General features: G+C 39.9%; 1 protein-coding gene across 1 annotated transcript in view; it reads right to left on the bottom strand.

Moving 5' to 3' along the window:
- Nucleotides 1-8,048: 8,048 nt before the first annotated feature.
- The window catches only part of ST8SIA4 (ST8 alpha-N-acetyl-neuraminide alpha-2,8-sialyltransferase 4), a 48,695-nt gene continuing 42,098 nt past the window's right edge, over nucleotides 8,049-14,645 (bottom strand). The window contains exon 5 of the mRNA XM_072359888.1: nucleotides 8,049-8,969. Coding sequence (XP_072215989.1) covers nucleotides 8,687-8,969 — 283 coding nt within the window. The 3' untranslated portion in view covers nucleotides 8,049-8,686. The remainder of the gene's footprint in view (nucleotides 8,970-14,645) is intronic.

The raw sequence follows: 14,645 nt of genomic DNA on the forward strand, positions 1-14,645 counted from the left end.
GGAGCATGGACACCTCCTTCAGCTGCTGTGTCACAGGCCTCTCCTGCCCAGTCACTGGGGCACACGATGGTGCCAGGAGACCTGGAGTCATGGCTACTGCCCTCTCTTGGCAAACCTGAGCAAGTCTCCCCAAAAGACAGAAACAAGCTATTCCCTTGACCTGCTGACAAGCACTTGACCTACTTGACCGGCCCAGAATAGTATTAGCCTTCATTGCAGCAAGGCCTAATTGCTGTCCCACACTCACCTGTCCATGTGCTACAATAACATAAGTAACTACCGGATGGCTTGTAATGTTGCCCATAATCCATGCCACTGCACAGTGGAACACTATCCTAGGGAATAAAGGGCAAGTCTTATGGTAACATTGCACTCCAGAAAGAACTGAGTCAGGCACAGGATTCATTTCCAAAACAACCTCAAAGACACCTGGTCTAAGGAGAATGGCACTGAGTAGATATATCAGATTTCCCTGTCATGAATCAATCAGCCTGTAGAGAAATAAAAAAGTATAAATGACTGTAAAGGAAAGAGAAGAATGGTTGCTGGGGACATTTAATCCTAATGAGGATCTGGCAATTGATTGGACCCTGCTCAGTCAAAACCGTTACATACTGAAAAATAGAATATAGTCCCTGTAGTGAATACAAAAAGCATTCTGGGAAAGACAGTCTGGATTATTCCTGCCTCAGGCAAAGGCAAACACATCTGTGAGACTACTTTTTCAATAACCTAATTACAACTAGCACTACAAATTGGCTTGGGAGAAGAGGCTGAGCCTTGGAGGCAGAGAGTAAGGTGAAGAGGTGGCCAGGTCTGGGGAGATGGAGATGTACAAGGGCTGGCTTTATGGTCCCTTAGACTGGAAGCAATTCCCTGGGAGCAGCCACAGTGGTGCAGGCCAGGAGCTGGGCAGTGAATACTTTTGGGGGAGCAAAGTAGTAGTGCCTGTCACATGGGGAATAAAGTGACAACATGAACAGCTCAGCCCTGCCTACAAAAAGGTAGGATTGCCATGTCCTGCTCCTGTGAGACAGCCCCATGTACCACAGGACCCCACAGGCACATCGGGATGCAGTGGGCACAGCAGCAGAGAAGGCAGCAAGAATAAAGACAGCAAGGGCAAAGTCATTGTGAGCAGTGCTACCTGCTGTCCCTCCTCATTCTCACTCGTGAGGAAGAAGGAAGAGGAGCTAGAACTCTGAGCTTGGTCTTAGAGCTACATCATAAGCATAGACAAAACATGGTAAAAAGCATCCTGTGGCTGGTGTGTCACGATGGACTGCCTCCTTTCTGGGGCCACAGTCAAGAGTGACACCAGCAAGTCAGAGGGGCTCATTGTAGACTACTGAGACACTGGAGAACTTGCCCTGTGAGAAAAGCCTGTGTGACCAGGACTGGTTCAGCACACTGCAGAAAAGGGGGAATTAAAGTGGAGCTGTGAGTTTCAGTCTGGAGACAAAGATCATGGTGAAGCACGTTAAATATCCGCAATTTGTGGAATTTGGAAGTCTGGAGATTTTGAAGAGCTAAGTGGGTGCAACCCAGTAACAACTGTTGTAAATCCATTTACACACAGTCAAGTTCAGGAAGAGAAAGCACTGCCAGTATAGAAAGCAGCAATTAGATTCCCAATTGCACCAACGCCTAGAAACTGCAATTTGAGAAATCCACCTACTTCTTCATTTAGTTCATCAGTTTCCAAGAAGATATTTCAGAATCTGATGGATCAGGTGAGAGACTGACTACTTGTTTGTCCTGTTTTACTTACAAAAGAAATTCCTGCAGTGAAATATTTGGTGGAGTGCTTTGATGCAGTAGAGGATAAGTGGCAACATTTACAAAAGCAATTCAGGTTGAATTTTGGCATAATTAGGTCTATGGCTGGGGTTAGCTTCATCTTTCCCACACAAAATGGAAGGAAAATTGAAAACAAAACATAAAAAAAGAGTACCTAGAGGAAAATGAAATGTGAAACCTCCCTAAAAGGGTGTTCTGTTCAGAGCCCAGCTGCAGCTTTTGTTGCTAAATCTAGCAGCTCCTGTTGTCCCTCACCATATGAGAACACTCATGTGCTGAGAAGAATCCCATTCAAGTGTGAAAGAAAAAATGCCACATTCTGGGTGGGATGCCCATGGGGCCCACTTACTGCCCTCAGGTGGGTAGCAGTATCACACACAGTATCATAGTATCGTGCGAGTTGGAAGGGACCTTAGAGATCATCGAGTACAACTCCCGGGATTCGAGCCCTCTGTGTAGCAGAGCAGCATTTCTGCCACTTACGCCACAGGGGGGATTCGAACCCCAGGCCTCTGGTGTTGCAAGCAGCAACTTATACCACTGCGCCACCGGAGGCACAGTCTCTTTGCCTCCTACCCCAGCTGGAGACTAATTGCTGCAGGTGGAGCAGTCTCTCTGGATGACTCTAAGAGGTCAAGGCTCTTCAGCTCATGGCCTGCCCATCTTGGGGTGTCCAGCCAATTTTAACAGCCCTAGTCAGAGTACCTTTGGCTTGTCAGAACCACTGTGTGCTGCCCACTGACTACCTTTCTTCTACACCTCTATATCTCACACTTGCATACTGCATGTGTGCCCGCAGTTGGCACAATGGCACCTCTTGTTGCTTCTGTTCCTCTAAATTTCCCCGGGTCCAGAGAAAACTGCCAAAGATGACATTGTGTTTTCTAAATGCTTCTGAAAGTGTGTCCTGCAGCAGCCTCCAAAGGAAAAGGGCATGGAGACTTGTGAAAGAAGATTTGGAGTCAACCAACTGAAACCTAAATTTATGCCTTGAATATGTCCGTATGTCTACCAATTACAGAATTTAAGAACTCTGATGGGAGTGTTGAAAAGATTGATCAATCTTTTGGTCCTGTTGCTAAGCATGGTTGGGATCCAGGGCAGGGTTTGAAGCTGTAGCCAGAGCCCTAGTGTATGTGTGGCAGCAGAACAGGCTTCTTATGTATCACAGACTGGTGTTGAGTGCTTGAGAGTTTTAAAGTATGAGAATGTGTGAGAACAACTTGTGCATGCTGATGCAACAGTCCTTCCTACTCACTTTGCACTGTTGTGGCCAATGGGCTCCACAATGTGCCTGTCAGAACACAGGCTCATCTGCATGAAGCAATCCCCTGCTTTTAACAGCTTCTCTTATCCTATAATCAGTAGCCATTGCTAAGCCTCTGTCCACACTTTGAGCTGTTAATCCCCCAAATCTTTGTGTTGTTTCTCCAGCACAGGGTTGCCAACCCCTCATTACGGTGCTGGAAACCACTTTTCCTCTTCCGGATTTTGGAAGTCCCATTCTGAAACTGTCTCACTGGGGTTGAAGGGACTGGTTGCTCCTGCAAGATGGTAAATCCACCTATGCTGCAGCACCCAGAAGCAACAGGCCTGACAGTATTCATTTTTTTCCCACTTTAAGCCTTTAAAAACAAACTGTCCGGGTCCCGAAGCTTTGCAGTCCAGCTGCTTTCTGTGTACTTCATCCCTGCATTAAGTTACAGAATTTGGCTATAAAGCAAATCCATGAATATACCTGGATTGTCTTATCCCAAAGCAGTCTAACTGTGCCAGATTTTTTATCACACACATGGGGAGAGCTGGTGACCAGGCCTGGAACCACTGAATTGGGCTGCTGGCAGCAATGATCAACATCAGACCAGGGATGCTGGCAGATGGATACCAAGTATAAACCATGACCCCACTTTCTCATTTTAAGCTGTGACAAGGTTCAGATAATACAGGGTGCAAGTAATTTACTGCACTTATTGCTACGTGATTCAAGGTGCGTGGCAGCGTCCTCCACCTGCTCTGGCTCAGCTGCTGCAGCATGGCTGCTACACAGCAGGCCCCAGTCCAGATGCTGCCCACAGCAGCCCCACACAGAGGACCCCACACCCTGGAGGGGTGAAGAGCCAGCAGGCCCTGCTGCAGGCCTGCATGCAACATCTGTGGGACAACACTGGCACTCACACACCCACCACTCCCAGCACAGCACAGAACAGCCCCTCTGCCCACACCCTGGGCCTCTCACCTGCCTGTGCACAGCCAGATGTCTGATGCCCCCAGTTTGACACTGGGCCCTGACACCCAGTCCATTCACCCCTTCCCCAGGAGCCAGCACCCAGACCCTGACAATCCAGCATGTGAAACAGAGACTGAGATCACACAGAGAGATGACTGAGAGAGGATTTAATAGAGACAGGACAGGCTGTGGTGACCAGGTGCAGACCTCAGTCAGACAAATGTGCTGACTGGCAACTACTCACCGGCTCCTTTCCTACCTACCTCTTCTGTCTGTTCCCCATTTTTCTGACACCTTTTCCCTTCCCTTACACGTCACCTTATCAGCTGACACAGTCCCACTGACTCCCCCTGACATCCCAGACCCTCACGTCCGCATCCTTATCAGCAGCAAAGTCCCACTTTGTGTGCAGTTTCTTGTCAGTCCATTAATTAACGTGAGTTACCAAGCTGTTTTCTTGCTCTGGTCTCTGTTACACTTGTCTACCAGGTTTGTGCCTCTACGTATTTTATTGCTTCCTCCATTCCCCTAGTATCCCACTTGACAAGGTCCTCAATCAGATAATGGTACTGGAAGAGAGATTCTCACACTCTGCATTAACAAGCAGCGTGACTGACCAGCTACTGACTCTGTTACCATCTGTTGTTTCGGTTTGTGTCTGTGTGTATTCTTTTTATGGCTTCCACCTTGTCTTAGTATCCCCTTTTGTGCTGAGAAAGTCCTCAGTCAGACACCCTTAAAGGAGCAGACACTCACCCACATATCTTCATAACTTGCACGTACGTGAAAAATAACTATCAATACTGTATTACAAAGGAATATGAAGTAGAATATAGCAGAAAAATGAAAAAAAATTCTTTATTTTACAGTTGTACAAATAAGAAAACAATCCCCAATAGCCATACTTGGAATAATATTAAAGTGTCAAACATGACAATTCTGACAGAATACATATCAATACTTCAGACCACAGAAATTGTGTTACATATGCTCAGTAGCAGTAGTACTGTGCAGGAATGATACTCCCTGTAAACACTCTTCCTTTATTTTATCTACATTTAGAACAATTGTGCTTTTCCCAACACAAATAACAGTGCTCTTAAAAATAAATAACGTGCAATTTCAGATTAATATCCTGAAATATGCTAATCTAGATCCCCATCTAAATCCTGGACACATCTCTCCAGGATAGTCACTGTAAAGAGTGCACAGCACTTTTCCAGATCAAACACTAATAAAATGTTCTGAACCCACACCTATTTTTCTTCAAATTGCAATCAATTGGAAAAAAAAAAAAATGAAGTTAAAAGAAAAAAAAAAAAAAAGGTGCTGACCTCAGTCATGTACTGATTTTATTGTTTAACAAAACAGTGATACAGTTTTTACTAGACATCAGATTATGTAAACAAAATAAACTCTGAAAGGTTCAGTGGAGAGTGGCTCAGAGCTGTGGGAGAATTTTCCCAAAGCTGAATACTTAACAATCAAAGGTACTTATCTATTATCTTTATGAAATATGAAAGACTCTCTGCCACAGAAACATTAATATACATGATGTTAAACCATTTATAATAAATTTATATGTATGAAACTGAGTTCTTTAATGTAGAGCTGCAATGAGAACTGGAAAAATATTCATGGCTGTCCAGATGTAGCTCTTGGCTCTTATTTTTAACATGTATTTAGAAAACATGGCTGGTAATTAATTACCATGGCCTAAGGGAGGATAAATTTGAGGAACACTCAGTCAGTGAATATTCTACAGTTGATCCTCAATGGGGCAGATCTCATCACAATATTAGGGATCTTTCTTCTTATCCTATCTACTCCATATTAGTTGTGGATAGTGTTGGATGATAAAAGTAGTAATTTTAATAAAGCCTGTTATCTGACAGGCAACACAGGAGGTACGATCATTTATAAAAAAAACAGAAACGATCCCAGGCAAGTATGGAGGTTTGAGCTGTTCACTGCTGCACTGAGAAGAACCACTAGATGAAATATATTCCACTGCAAAGTCCCTATACAGCTGCTAAGCCTTTGGGGTACCTTTGCTTCTCCAGTAGGTCAACTGTAGGGAAAAAATCATACAGGGGACCTGGAACCATGGGATGCCTGGGGAGACATGTATAGAGATCCCACAGCAATACGGAGGCAGGTCTAAAGGAAAGGTGATAAAGGATATTTGCAATGAATCCATTGCTATGGCTCCCTAGCAGTAACAGGGCTAACAACCAAGGCCATTAAACCAACCAGGAAACTCCAGGGCACATCGCAACTCATATTAAACTAGAGCAACTGGTAACCCACTGTCACAAACTACCTCAAAATGGACAGCTTGCAGCACAGTTTGTATTTTAGTTTACTTGAATTCTCTTTTTGTTGATAGCCTGACACCACTTTGAAGAAAAAACATTCCCAGATAAAGCTCACTAAGGTGCTCTTCTGAGCTTCTGTTAGACTGGCATCTGTGAATTCACCAAGGGAAAATCAATCAATATGTATGAAATGCATTTTAGAAATCTGACACTTGCAGTTAGGAAATAATAGGAATATGCCTTCTACCCTCTTCCAAGGAAATATCCTAAGCTACAAGTTTTCACAGTGTACATAGAACTCTCTGTGGCTGATCAACGACCAATTAAACATTCCACCCCATATTGCTATTTAGTTCCTAGTGATGCCTTCGTTTCAGTGGTGTTCACGTTAGGACTTTATCCTACACCTTTTGTATGCAGCTGAAGTAAATTTTCCTGATGAATAAGAAAAGATCCTATTGTGTAGTGGATAAAGTATAATCTTTTTTGTTTCCCATCAACTTTTGGCAAAACTGTCTGCAAGGCAGAGATTTAACCTACTAAACTTACACAATCAGAGACCTCTAGCCACGTGTGATGAAATACATGTAAACACAAAAGGAAAAGTAGTTAACAAGTGGTGTTTATAATCAGTAATATTTGTTAGTGCCTTGCTATGTATTAACTGCTCAAACTAAGATCTACTAAACATCACCGGAGATGAAAATCTAACCTAGAGCTGAAAACATAACAAGAAAATACTCCTGGTATCTGCATGTCATCTCCTTAGTCTAGCCTTACATGAAAAGAGTGGAACCACAGTGTTTTCACTTCACCTGCTCCTGAAAAGCTAAAACATACTATATGCACACGGGTACTGTATATTATTATATTATGTACTGACCCTCCCTTGCCCTCCTATATCTTCTTCATTTATTTCTGAAAGAAGAGAGGTAAAGAATTCTCAGTTTCATGGATAAACAAAGTTGATGCTCGGAACAATCAGTGTAAAATAATGCAGCTCTGTGGTATTTCAGAGAATTACACATCAGAACATCAAGCTGATAGAAAAGAGGTATATTAGACGGAGTTATCATCCAACACCATTAGAAATGTAAGTTTTAAAAGAACTCTTTGATCTAAGTTCATCTGTTTTCCATTTAATTGGATTTCATCTTGAACCAAATTCCACTACATCACCTGAGTTTTAGACTTTGTGTTTTCCATTCAATTAGGAATAAAAATCACATATATATTTGAATGTATGAAATAATTTCTTTACTCTTGCAGATTTTTCTGAAGAATGAAATAATATAGGCAAAGTACAGAGTTTTCACTTTTGAGATGTTTAGTTCAAAAACTTAAACATGGTTCCCTCAGCAGCAAAGAAACATCATACTAAATCTACTTCTTCAAGGAAAAAGGTGTATACACACTGTAAGAGTAATCTTTGGTACCAAAAATAAGGGCACCTTTTTGTAAATGTCTTCAAATCCAAACACAACAGCAACACTCTTGAAAAAATGGCTCAAAATGACCTATCTCTGAGTGCTTCCATGTATCAACAACTGTAGCTAGAAAAACAATTGGGAGGTTAATAGTTGTGTGACAGTAGGTTACAACACAATAACAACTGACAAAGTATTTTATGTTTCCCTCCACCCTCCTACCCTTTTGGTTTTTTGTGTTTATTTTTTGTAGTTTTTTTTTTTATTTTTTTTTTTCCCCTAAGAGAATTCCATAAAATATTTATTTTTAATTACTCATTACATCCTCAGAATCCTTTAAGGACTCAAATACTCAAAAGCAACAAAACCCAACCAACAGCCATAAGAAAAACAGCAACAAAAGCTCTGGTTATAATACAGAATCAGAAACAGTCCCCTGACTGAATGCATTTACTTGTTTGACCTTATGGATTTCACCTTCTCTACTCAATTCCATCATGATATATATATATATATTTTTCCTGCCAAAGCTTAGTTTCTTTACAGAAGAAAATACATTGTCTCCAGGTGATGTTTTCTCTCTGACCACAGTGGTAAGTCAGCAGTAAGCAGGCTATATTTTTCTTCTTTAATTCATGATGAATGTATCATTGGATACTGTAAACACTACTGAGTATACATTCAAACTTTGTTCTTAGTGAAAGTGGCACTTACTTGAACCCTTGCAGTCAAGATAGCTTAGTTTTATAGCACTTTGCAGGTATAACAGCTGGTTATGTACTTCTGATAAAATTCTTTTTTTCAATGGCTGAAAGGGTATTGAAATATATCCTCACTGGGATCCCACTGCCATTCCACAGCATCTTTATGATGAAGAGCATATTCTGTACTTCTTACTGTACTTTACATGTGCTTTATTGCTGTACACATTTCCCTGTTGTTAACTTAAGTGCTCCTCTGTTATGTAGTACATATAATGTTTTAAACTCTAATGGCATCCTGTGTGGGCTGGCATTAGAAAAGTACCGATACTTCAGATCATCATAATAATGATATTTGACTGGTTTTCCATGTAAATCCTTTGGGAATGGCCAAAATCCATACAGGTGAATTTCATCACAGAATCTGGTGGCAAGTGTGTACATGAGGAGACCAGTGCTGGGTCGTTTGATGTGCACTTTGTTTGTCAGCCAGTAGCTGTAAAGATAAAAAAAAGAAGTACATTAAAATCTTCTCATACAAATACTAGAAAATAAATCATGTAAATCATGAGAAAGTGTTCAGAGACAAAGCCAAACTGGTGGTGCAGTTGAAATACTGGCCGAAAGGGATGCCATCTAGAGCAGGTTTGAGAGGTGTGCCCAGATAAACATCCTGAAGTTCAACATAGCCAAGTGCAAGGTCCTGCACATGAACTGGGGCAATCCAAAGCACAAATATGGACTGACAGCAGTTCTGACGGGAAGGACTTGGGGGAGCAGTATTCTGCACTGCACTGCATCATGCTGTGAAGTACTAAACTTAAACCGACAAGGTGAGCTTGCAGCACAAAAAGCAAACTGTATTCTTGGCTGCAGCAAAAGAGGTGCAATTAATGGGTTGAGTGATCAACACAAGAAAGACATGGACTGTCAAGACTGGGTCCAGAGGAGGGCCACAGAAGCACAGCCCCTGTGAAGAAATGTTGAGAAAACTGGGCTTGTTCAGCCTAGACAAGAGAAGACTTTGGGGAGACATCATTACAGCCTTTCAGCACTTTACATACAGACATCCATTAAGAAATAATATGGAAACATTTTTTTCTAGGGCCTACAGTGATAGGACAGGAGGTAATGCTTTAAACTAAACAAGGGGAGACTGAGGTTAGATGTTAGGAGGAAATTCTTTACTCAGAGGGCAGTGAGGCCCTGGCACAGCTGCCCAGAGAAACTGTGGATGCCCCAATCCTGGAGGCACTCAAGGCCAGGCTGGATGGGACCCTGGGCAGCAGAGCTGGTGGAAGATGTCTCTGTCCATGGCAGGGAGATTAGAACTGGATGATTTTTAAGGATTTTTCCAATTCCAAACATTCTATAGTTCTATGATTCTACACTTATTTTTATCTACTCTAATAATCTAATAATCTAATAATAACTCTATTTTTATCTACTCTACAGTCCATATGTGGTACTGATTGTACTTACTTTCAAGAAGGTAACACAATTGTCTGACATTATAGAATAAATAAAACATGGCTGAAGTGAATGCAGATAGCTTGTGCAAAAGTAGGAGACTAGATGGAATCCAACAATTCCTGTACTCCATGCAGAGTTCAGAACTGGTCACAAACTACCTGTGAGTCAACAAGCTAAACTACTGATACCTTATCTGTAGTTCAAGATACCTTTATAATCTGAGATATTTGCAGGTCAAATCTTGCTATTTCAAGAACTGCAAGAAGGCTTTCAACTACATACAGGGAAGTAGAAGTAGGAAAACTTTATGTAGAAGTTCCTATTCCGTACTTGCTGTACCTCCATCAGAATCAATAAAATTATATTAGAAAATAAGAACTTAAGCATTTGTTACCACTGCAGTCAACAAATTCTCAGAGTTCTTGAGATCTGGAGATTCTAAATCTACTTTTGAGCATATTTCTGTTTCTTTATAACATTTCACAATGCCTTTACATCCTTACAAACATTCATCTTTTCTTAACGTCAGCTGAGCTGAAACAGTTTAACTCAACCTTGCATGAAAGAAATTGAAAGACAGTGAAAGAAAATGAAAAACAGAATGTGAGTAGAATATAATATAAAGCCTTCCTTCTTTGATTAGGCAGTAAACTTTCCATCAAAATGATTATCCCCAGTCACCAGCACAAATCTCCAATTGCTATAATCAATCGCTTGATACTGGGAACAGACCAGGTAACATGCAGTACAAATTAGGTGTACTCTTAGGTGTTCAAGGAAAGATTGGACGCTGTGTTGAGGGACATGGTTCAGTGGGAGCTATTAGTAATAGGTGGACAGTTGCAATGAATGATCTTTTAGGTCTTTTCCAACCTTGGTGATTCTATGATTCATGGGTCTTAAGACTTGTGTCAACTGCATACTATTGTAATTTGTTATTATCTGATAAAATGAATGGAATTTTGAAGGAAATTAGTATGTGCTCCAAAACTCCTTCTATAGCAGAAAGCTGTAAAAACAAACAAACAAAAACCAAATAAAGAAATGTCTGCCCTAATGAGTGCAAGATACATCAATATGTATAATAACCTAATAATCATTGGTAAAAAACATGCTTGTCTTATGTGCTCATTAAATGACAGTATTTTGGCCTTTAAAAATACTGAACTTATTTCTGCCAGTTGAAAATGTCACCTATAATTTAATCTGCAGTCAAAATGCCCAGACTTCCATTTACACCTAGCAAAATACCTTTGCATTTATTAAAATGGAATGCACTATTAAAAGCACGATTTCAGATGAAATGTTAATTGAATAGCATGCTGCTACCTGGTTATGACTCCTTGCAGCTACTGACAAAAATGAAATTCAAATAAGCTATCAAAAATATAGACAACTGTTTAAAAGACAGTGGATAAATGATATTTCACAATAACACATATATTAAACAACTTCTGTCAATCTTCATTACTCTAAATGGAGAATTCCGATGACAATTATTTTTTCTCCTACTGTGGAACTGATAAATTCTGACTGGATTAGAACATATAATGTGCTTTCCCAAGGCTATACTGCGTTAACAAGGAAAATCTGAACTGATGGGCTACATTGAACTACCTCATAATTTAGCATATTTAATGCTTTTACTTGCTGTATCTGTATTTCAAAGTCAATAGTGTTGCCCAGTTTGGTAGATCAGAATCAGACTGTGTGTATTTCAGTGAATTTTTAATTGTTTTTGCTGATCTGAATTGAATAAGAGGAAACACAAAAGTTTATAATTCCAAATAGCTCTTAAAGATTACACATCAAGCTCTGTTCACAGAGAGGTAGGTCATTTTCAGTGTGAATCTAGTTGTGTACGCTTGCCTGGAAGTGAAATTCTTTTCCTTCTACAGCCACTAAATTGAGAGAATAGTTTTAATAGAGCTTTACATTTTATATGGTACTTGAAAACATAAAATGAAGAAGTAATATAGGGGAAAAGATAGTGTGAAAAGATGTAGTACAAGAAGAAGCTAGAGCTTGCACATTGTCTTAATTACATTCTTTCAAAATAATTCTCCAAAAAAACCCACAAACAACAACAACAAAACAGAAGAAAAAAGTAGTTTCTGATGAAGGCAAAGAATTCAGAGTAGCTTGAAAAATGAACTTGAAACTTACGTAGTGTGTAAAGAGGGCAAAGAGAGTTTTAATGACTTAAACAAAAGGACTGCAGTATAAAAGCTATGTACCCAATGGAGATACTAGATGGTATGTCTAGATCAAACAGTTGAAAGTACTTTTCCACAGAATATATTACTGAACTTTGAAATTCACTGTTCTAGGATGTTCTGGATAACAACACCTAGCCTACTAACACGAGTGAAACCCACAAGTTGACAAACAACAGTGTTGCAGATGAATCTCCTTCTCAGGGATCTGCTAAACTGTTGGCCAGAGGAGAATAGCTTGGCACCTCCTCTCTGTTTAACATTTCCATCCAGTTGGCATCCAGTATCTGCATGACAGCAGGTAAGGGAAGGACCTACTTCACGAGACAGTTTAGCAGACAGAAGAAATTCTGGTCTTAGACCCAGAATTTGGTTTGATGGCATGCTGGATGGCATATTATGAATAGCAACTTACACTGAAGAAAGATGTATCCTGTCACAGAAGCATCACACAGATTACCATAAAGCTATGCTTCTACCTGTAGTCATTTTAAATAGTTATTTCCAAATAAGGAAAGTTGAATCACTTGTCTGACTTTAGCTTTTCCATAAGCAAAGCTGAAACTTCCACTGACTTTATTGAAGCAACTCAATTTATTTAGCTTATTTTCTAGAAAACATTAGCTAAAATAACAATCTCTGAAGGAATAAAGCCTCTACTATTTCTCAGCTCCTTCTTTTTGAACTTTCATATCTCCAGTGGGATTAATGGTGTCAGTGATATAAACAGCCCTTCATCTGACCCTCTCAATTGTATTAATTAAATACATTAATGTGTTAATTAAAAATGTATTAGGCAGAATACTCCATAAAGAAAGTGTGAAAAGATTCAAATACAAATAACACCGAGAGTGCAACAGCCACCATGGAAACACTGCTGAAGGCTTGCATGAGACTGCTTTACATTTTTCAATGTACAGTATTTTGAAACAGTATGTACAATTACCTCAGCAAAAGAAATCACTGCTTAATGAAGAGATGAAACATTCCAAAAACTGCCATTCACTTTCAACTAAGCTTAGCTAATTACATCAATATTAAGGACTGTTTTTACTTTTTTTTCCCATTATCCCATCATCTCCCATTGCTAAGTTCCACATTTAAATTTTTGCTTGTGAAGAAGACTCAAAAGACAACTCAAGAAACTCTGCATGAAGACCTTGCTGTGAAAGAGAATGAAAAAAATTAATGACATCAATGGTGAGTATGATCATGGTACGCACATGACATTGCCCCAGCTATCAGTAGGCAAGGCCAGCAGGCTGCCATTAAGTGTTACCATCTTTCTACATATATTTAACCACTGCATACATAGTCTTTTCTGGATGTGGCAAAACAATTTAGAACATATTGAAGCTTACTACTTCCTGTCTTGAAAGAAACCAACGAACCAACCAACCAAAACAAACAAACAAAATAAAACCCAATCCAACCAAATAAAAAAAGGCCCAACTTCCCTGGTATACAGGTAATATATATTCTGCTTTGAACTATTGTAGAATGATGTGCTCCCAAGGCAGCCTTATCAACTTATGGCAAACCACCTCAATAAGAAAAGGATCAGCTAAGGATAAAGAAGTATCAAGTTACTGTATAGCACAGCATTTCTTTTGCCACTGAATTAAGAATCACTTGCCTGTTAAAACCATGTAAGCATATGAACTCTTTGCTCATACATAAAAAGATTTTCATATCACAGCTGGAATCCTCCACAGCCATAAGCCATATAAACCACATATTATTTGGAAGTATAAGGCAGTAATTCTTATAAACAAAGAAGAGGGTCTTCTCAGCCACTTTACAGAATACTTATATGACTGAGAATGTCTCAGTCACTGACTCATTTCAGCAGTATTTCCAAGCCATAAGAACACTCTCATTTGAAACCAAATGATCTCCTTCACTTTTCATATCCAAAAAGTAAATATTGAGCTTGGTTTAGAAGACTGAAAGATGAATAAGCCTCTTAAGATATATGATAAGAAAATTCAGCCAAAGCAAAGTAAGACCCCTCTTCTGGTCACTGATGAATCAGTGACTACAGCTTTTTGTGTTAAACAGTAAGATTATGTTATAAGGAACTTGTATATTTCAGTATATTAAGGTCATATGATACAGAAACGCTGACCCTTCATTCATAAACAAGGGCTTTGAAAAATGCCCACATTTTTTATTATAATGCAGAAGCACTCCAGCAGGACAGAGAGAAAACAACCGTTTCCTCAGAAATGCCCACTATAAAATATATGAAAAACCATGACTGCAGAAAATATGGGCCTCAGTTTGCCACATCTAGGGGAAATAAGTTTGTAAGTCTTCAGGTTCTTTGCAAGCACTCTGTGCCCAATACTGTACTGAAACGTGAGAATGAATAACAGTATCTTCCATCTGCTTCAGTAACTTCTGAAAGAAAATAACAGTGCATGTCTGTGGGGCCTAATTTTTAAAAGGCAAGGGACACCACAAAGCACATATACAGGGCC

Source organism: Excalfactoria chinensis, chromosome Z, assembly GCF_039878825.1.
Source record: "Excalfactoria chinensis isolate bCotChi1 chromosome Z, bCotChi1.hap2, whole genome shotgun sequence".
NCBI classification, from domain to species: Eukaryota; Metazoa; Chordata; class Aves; order Galliformes; family Phasianidae; genus Excalfactoria; species Excalfactoria chinensis.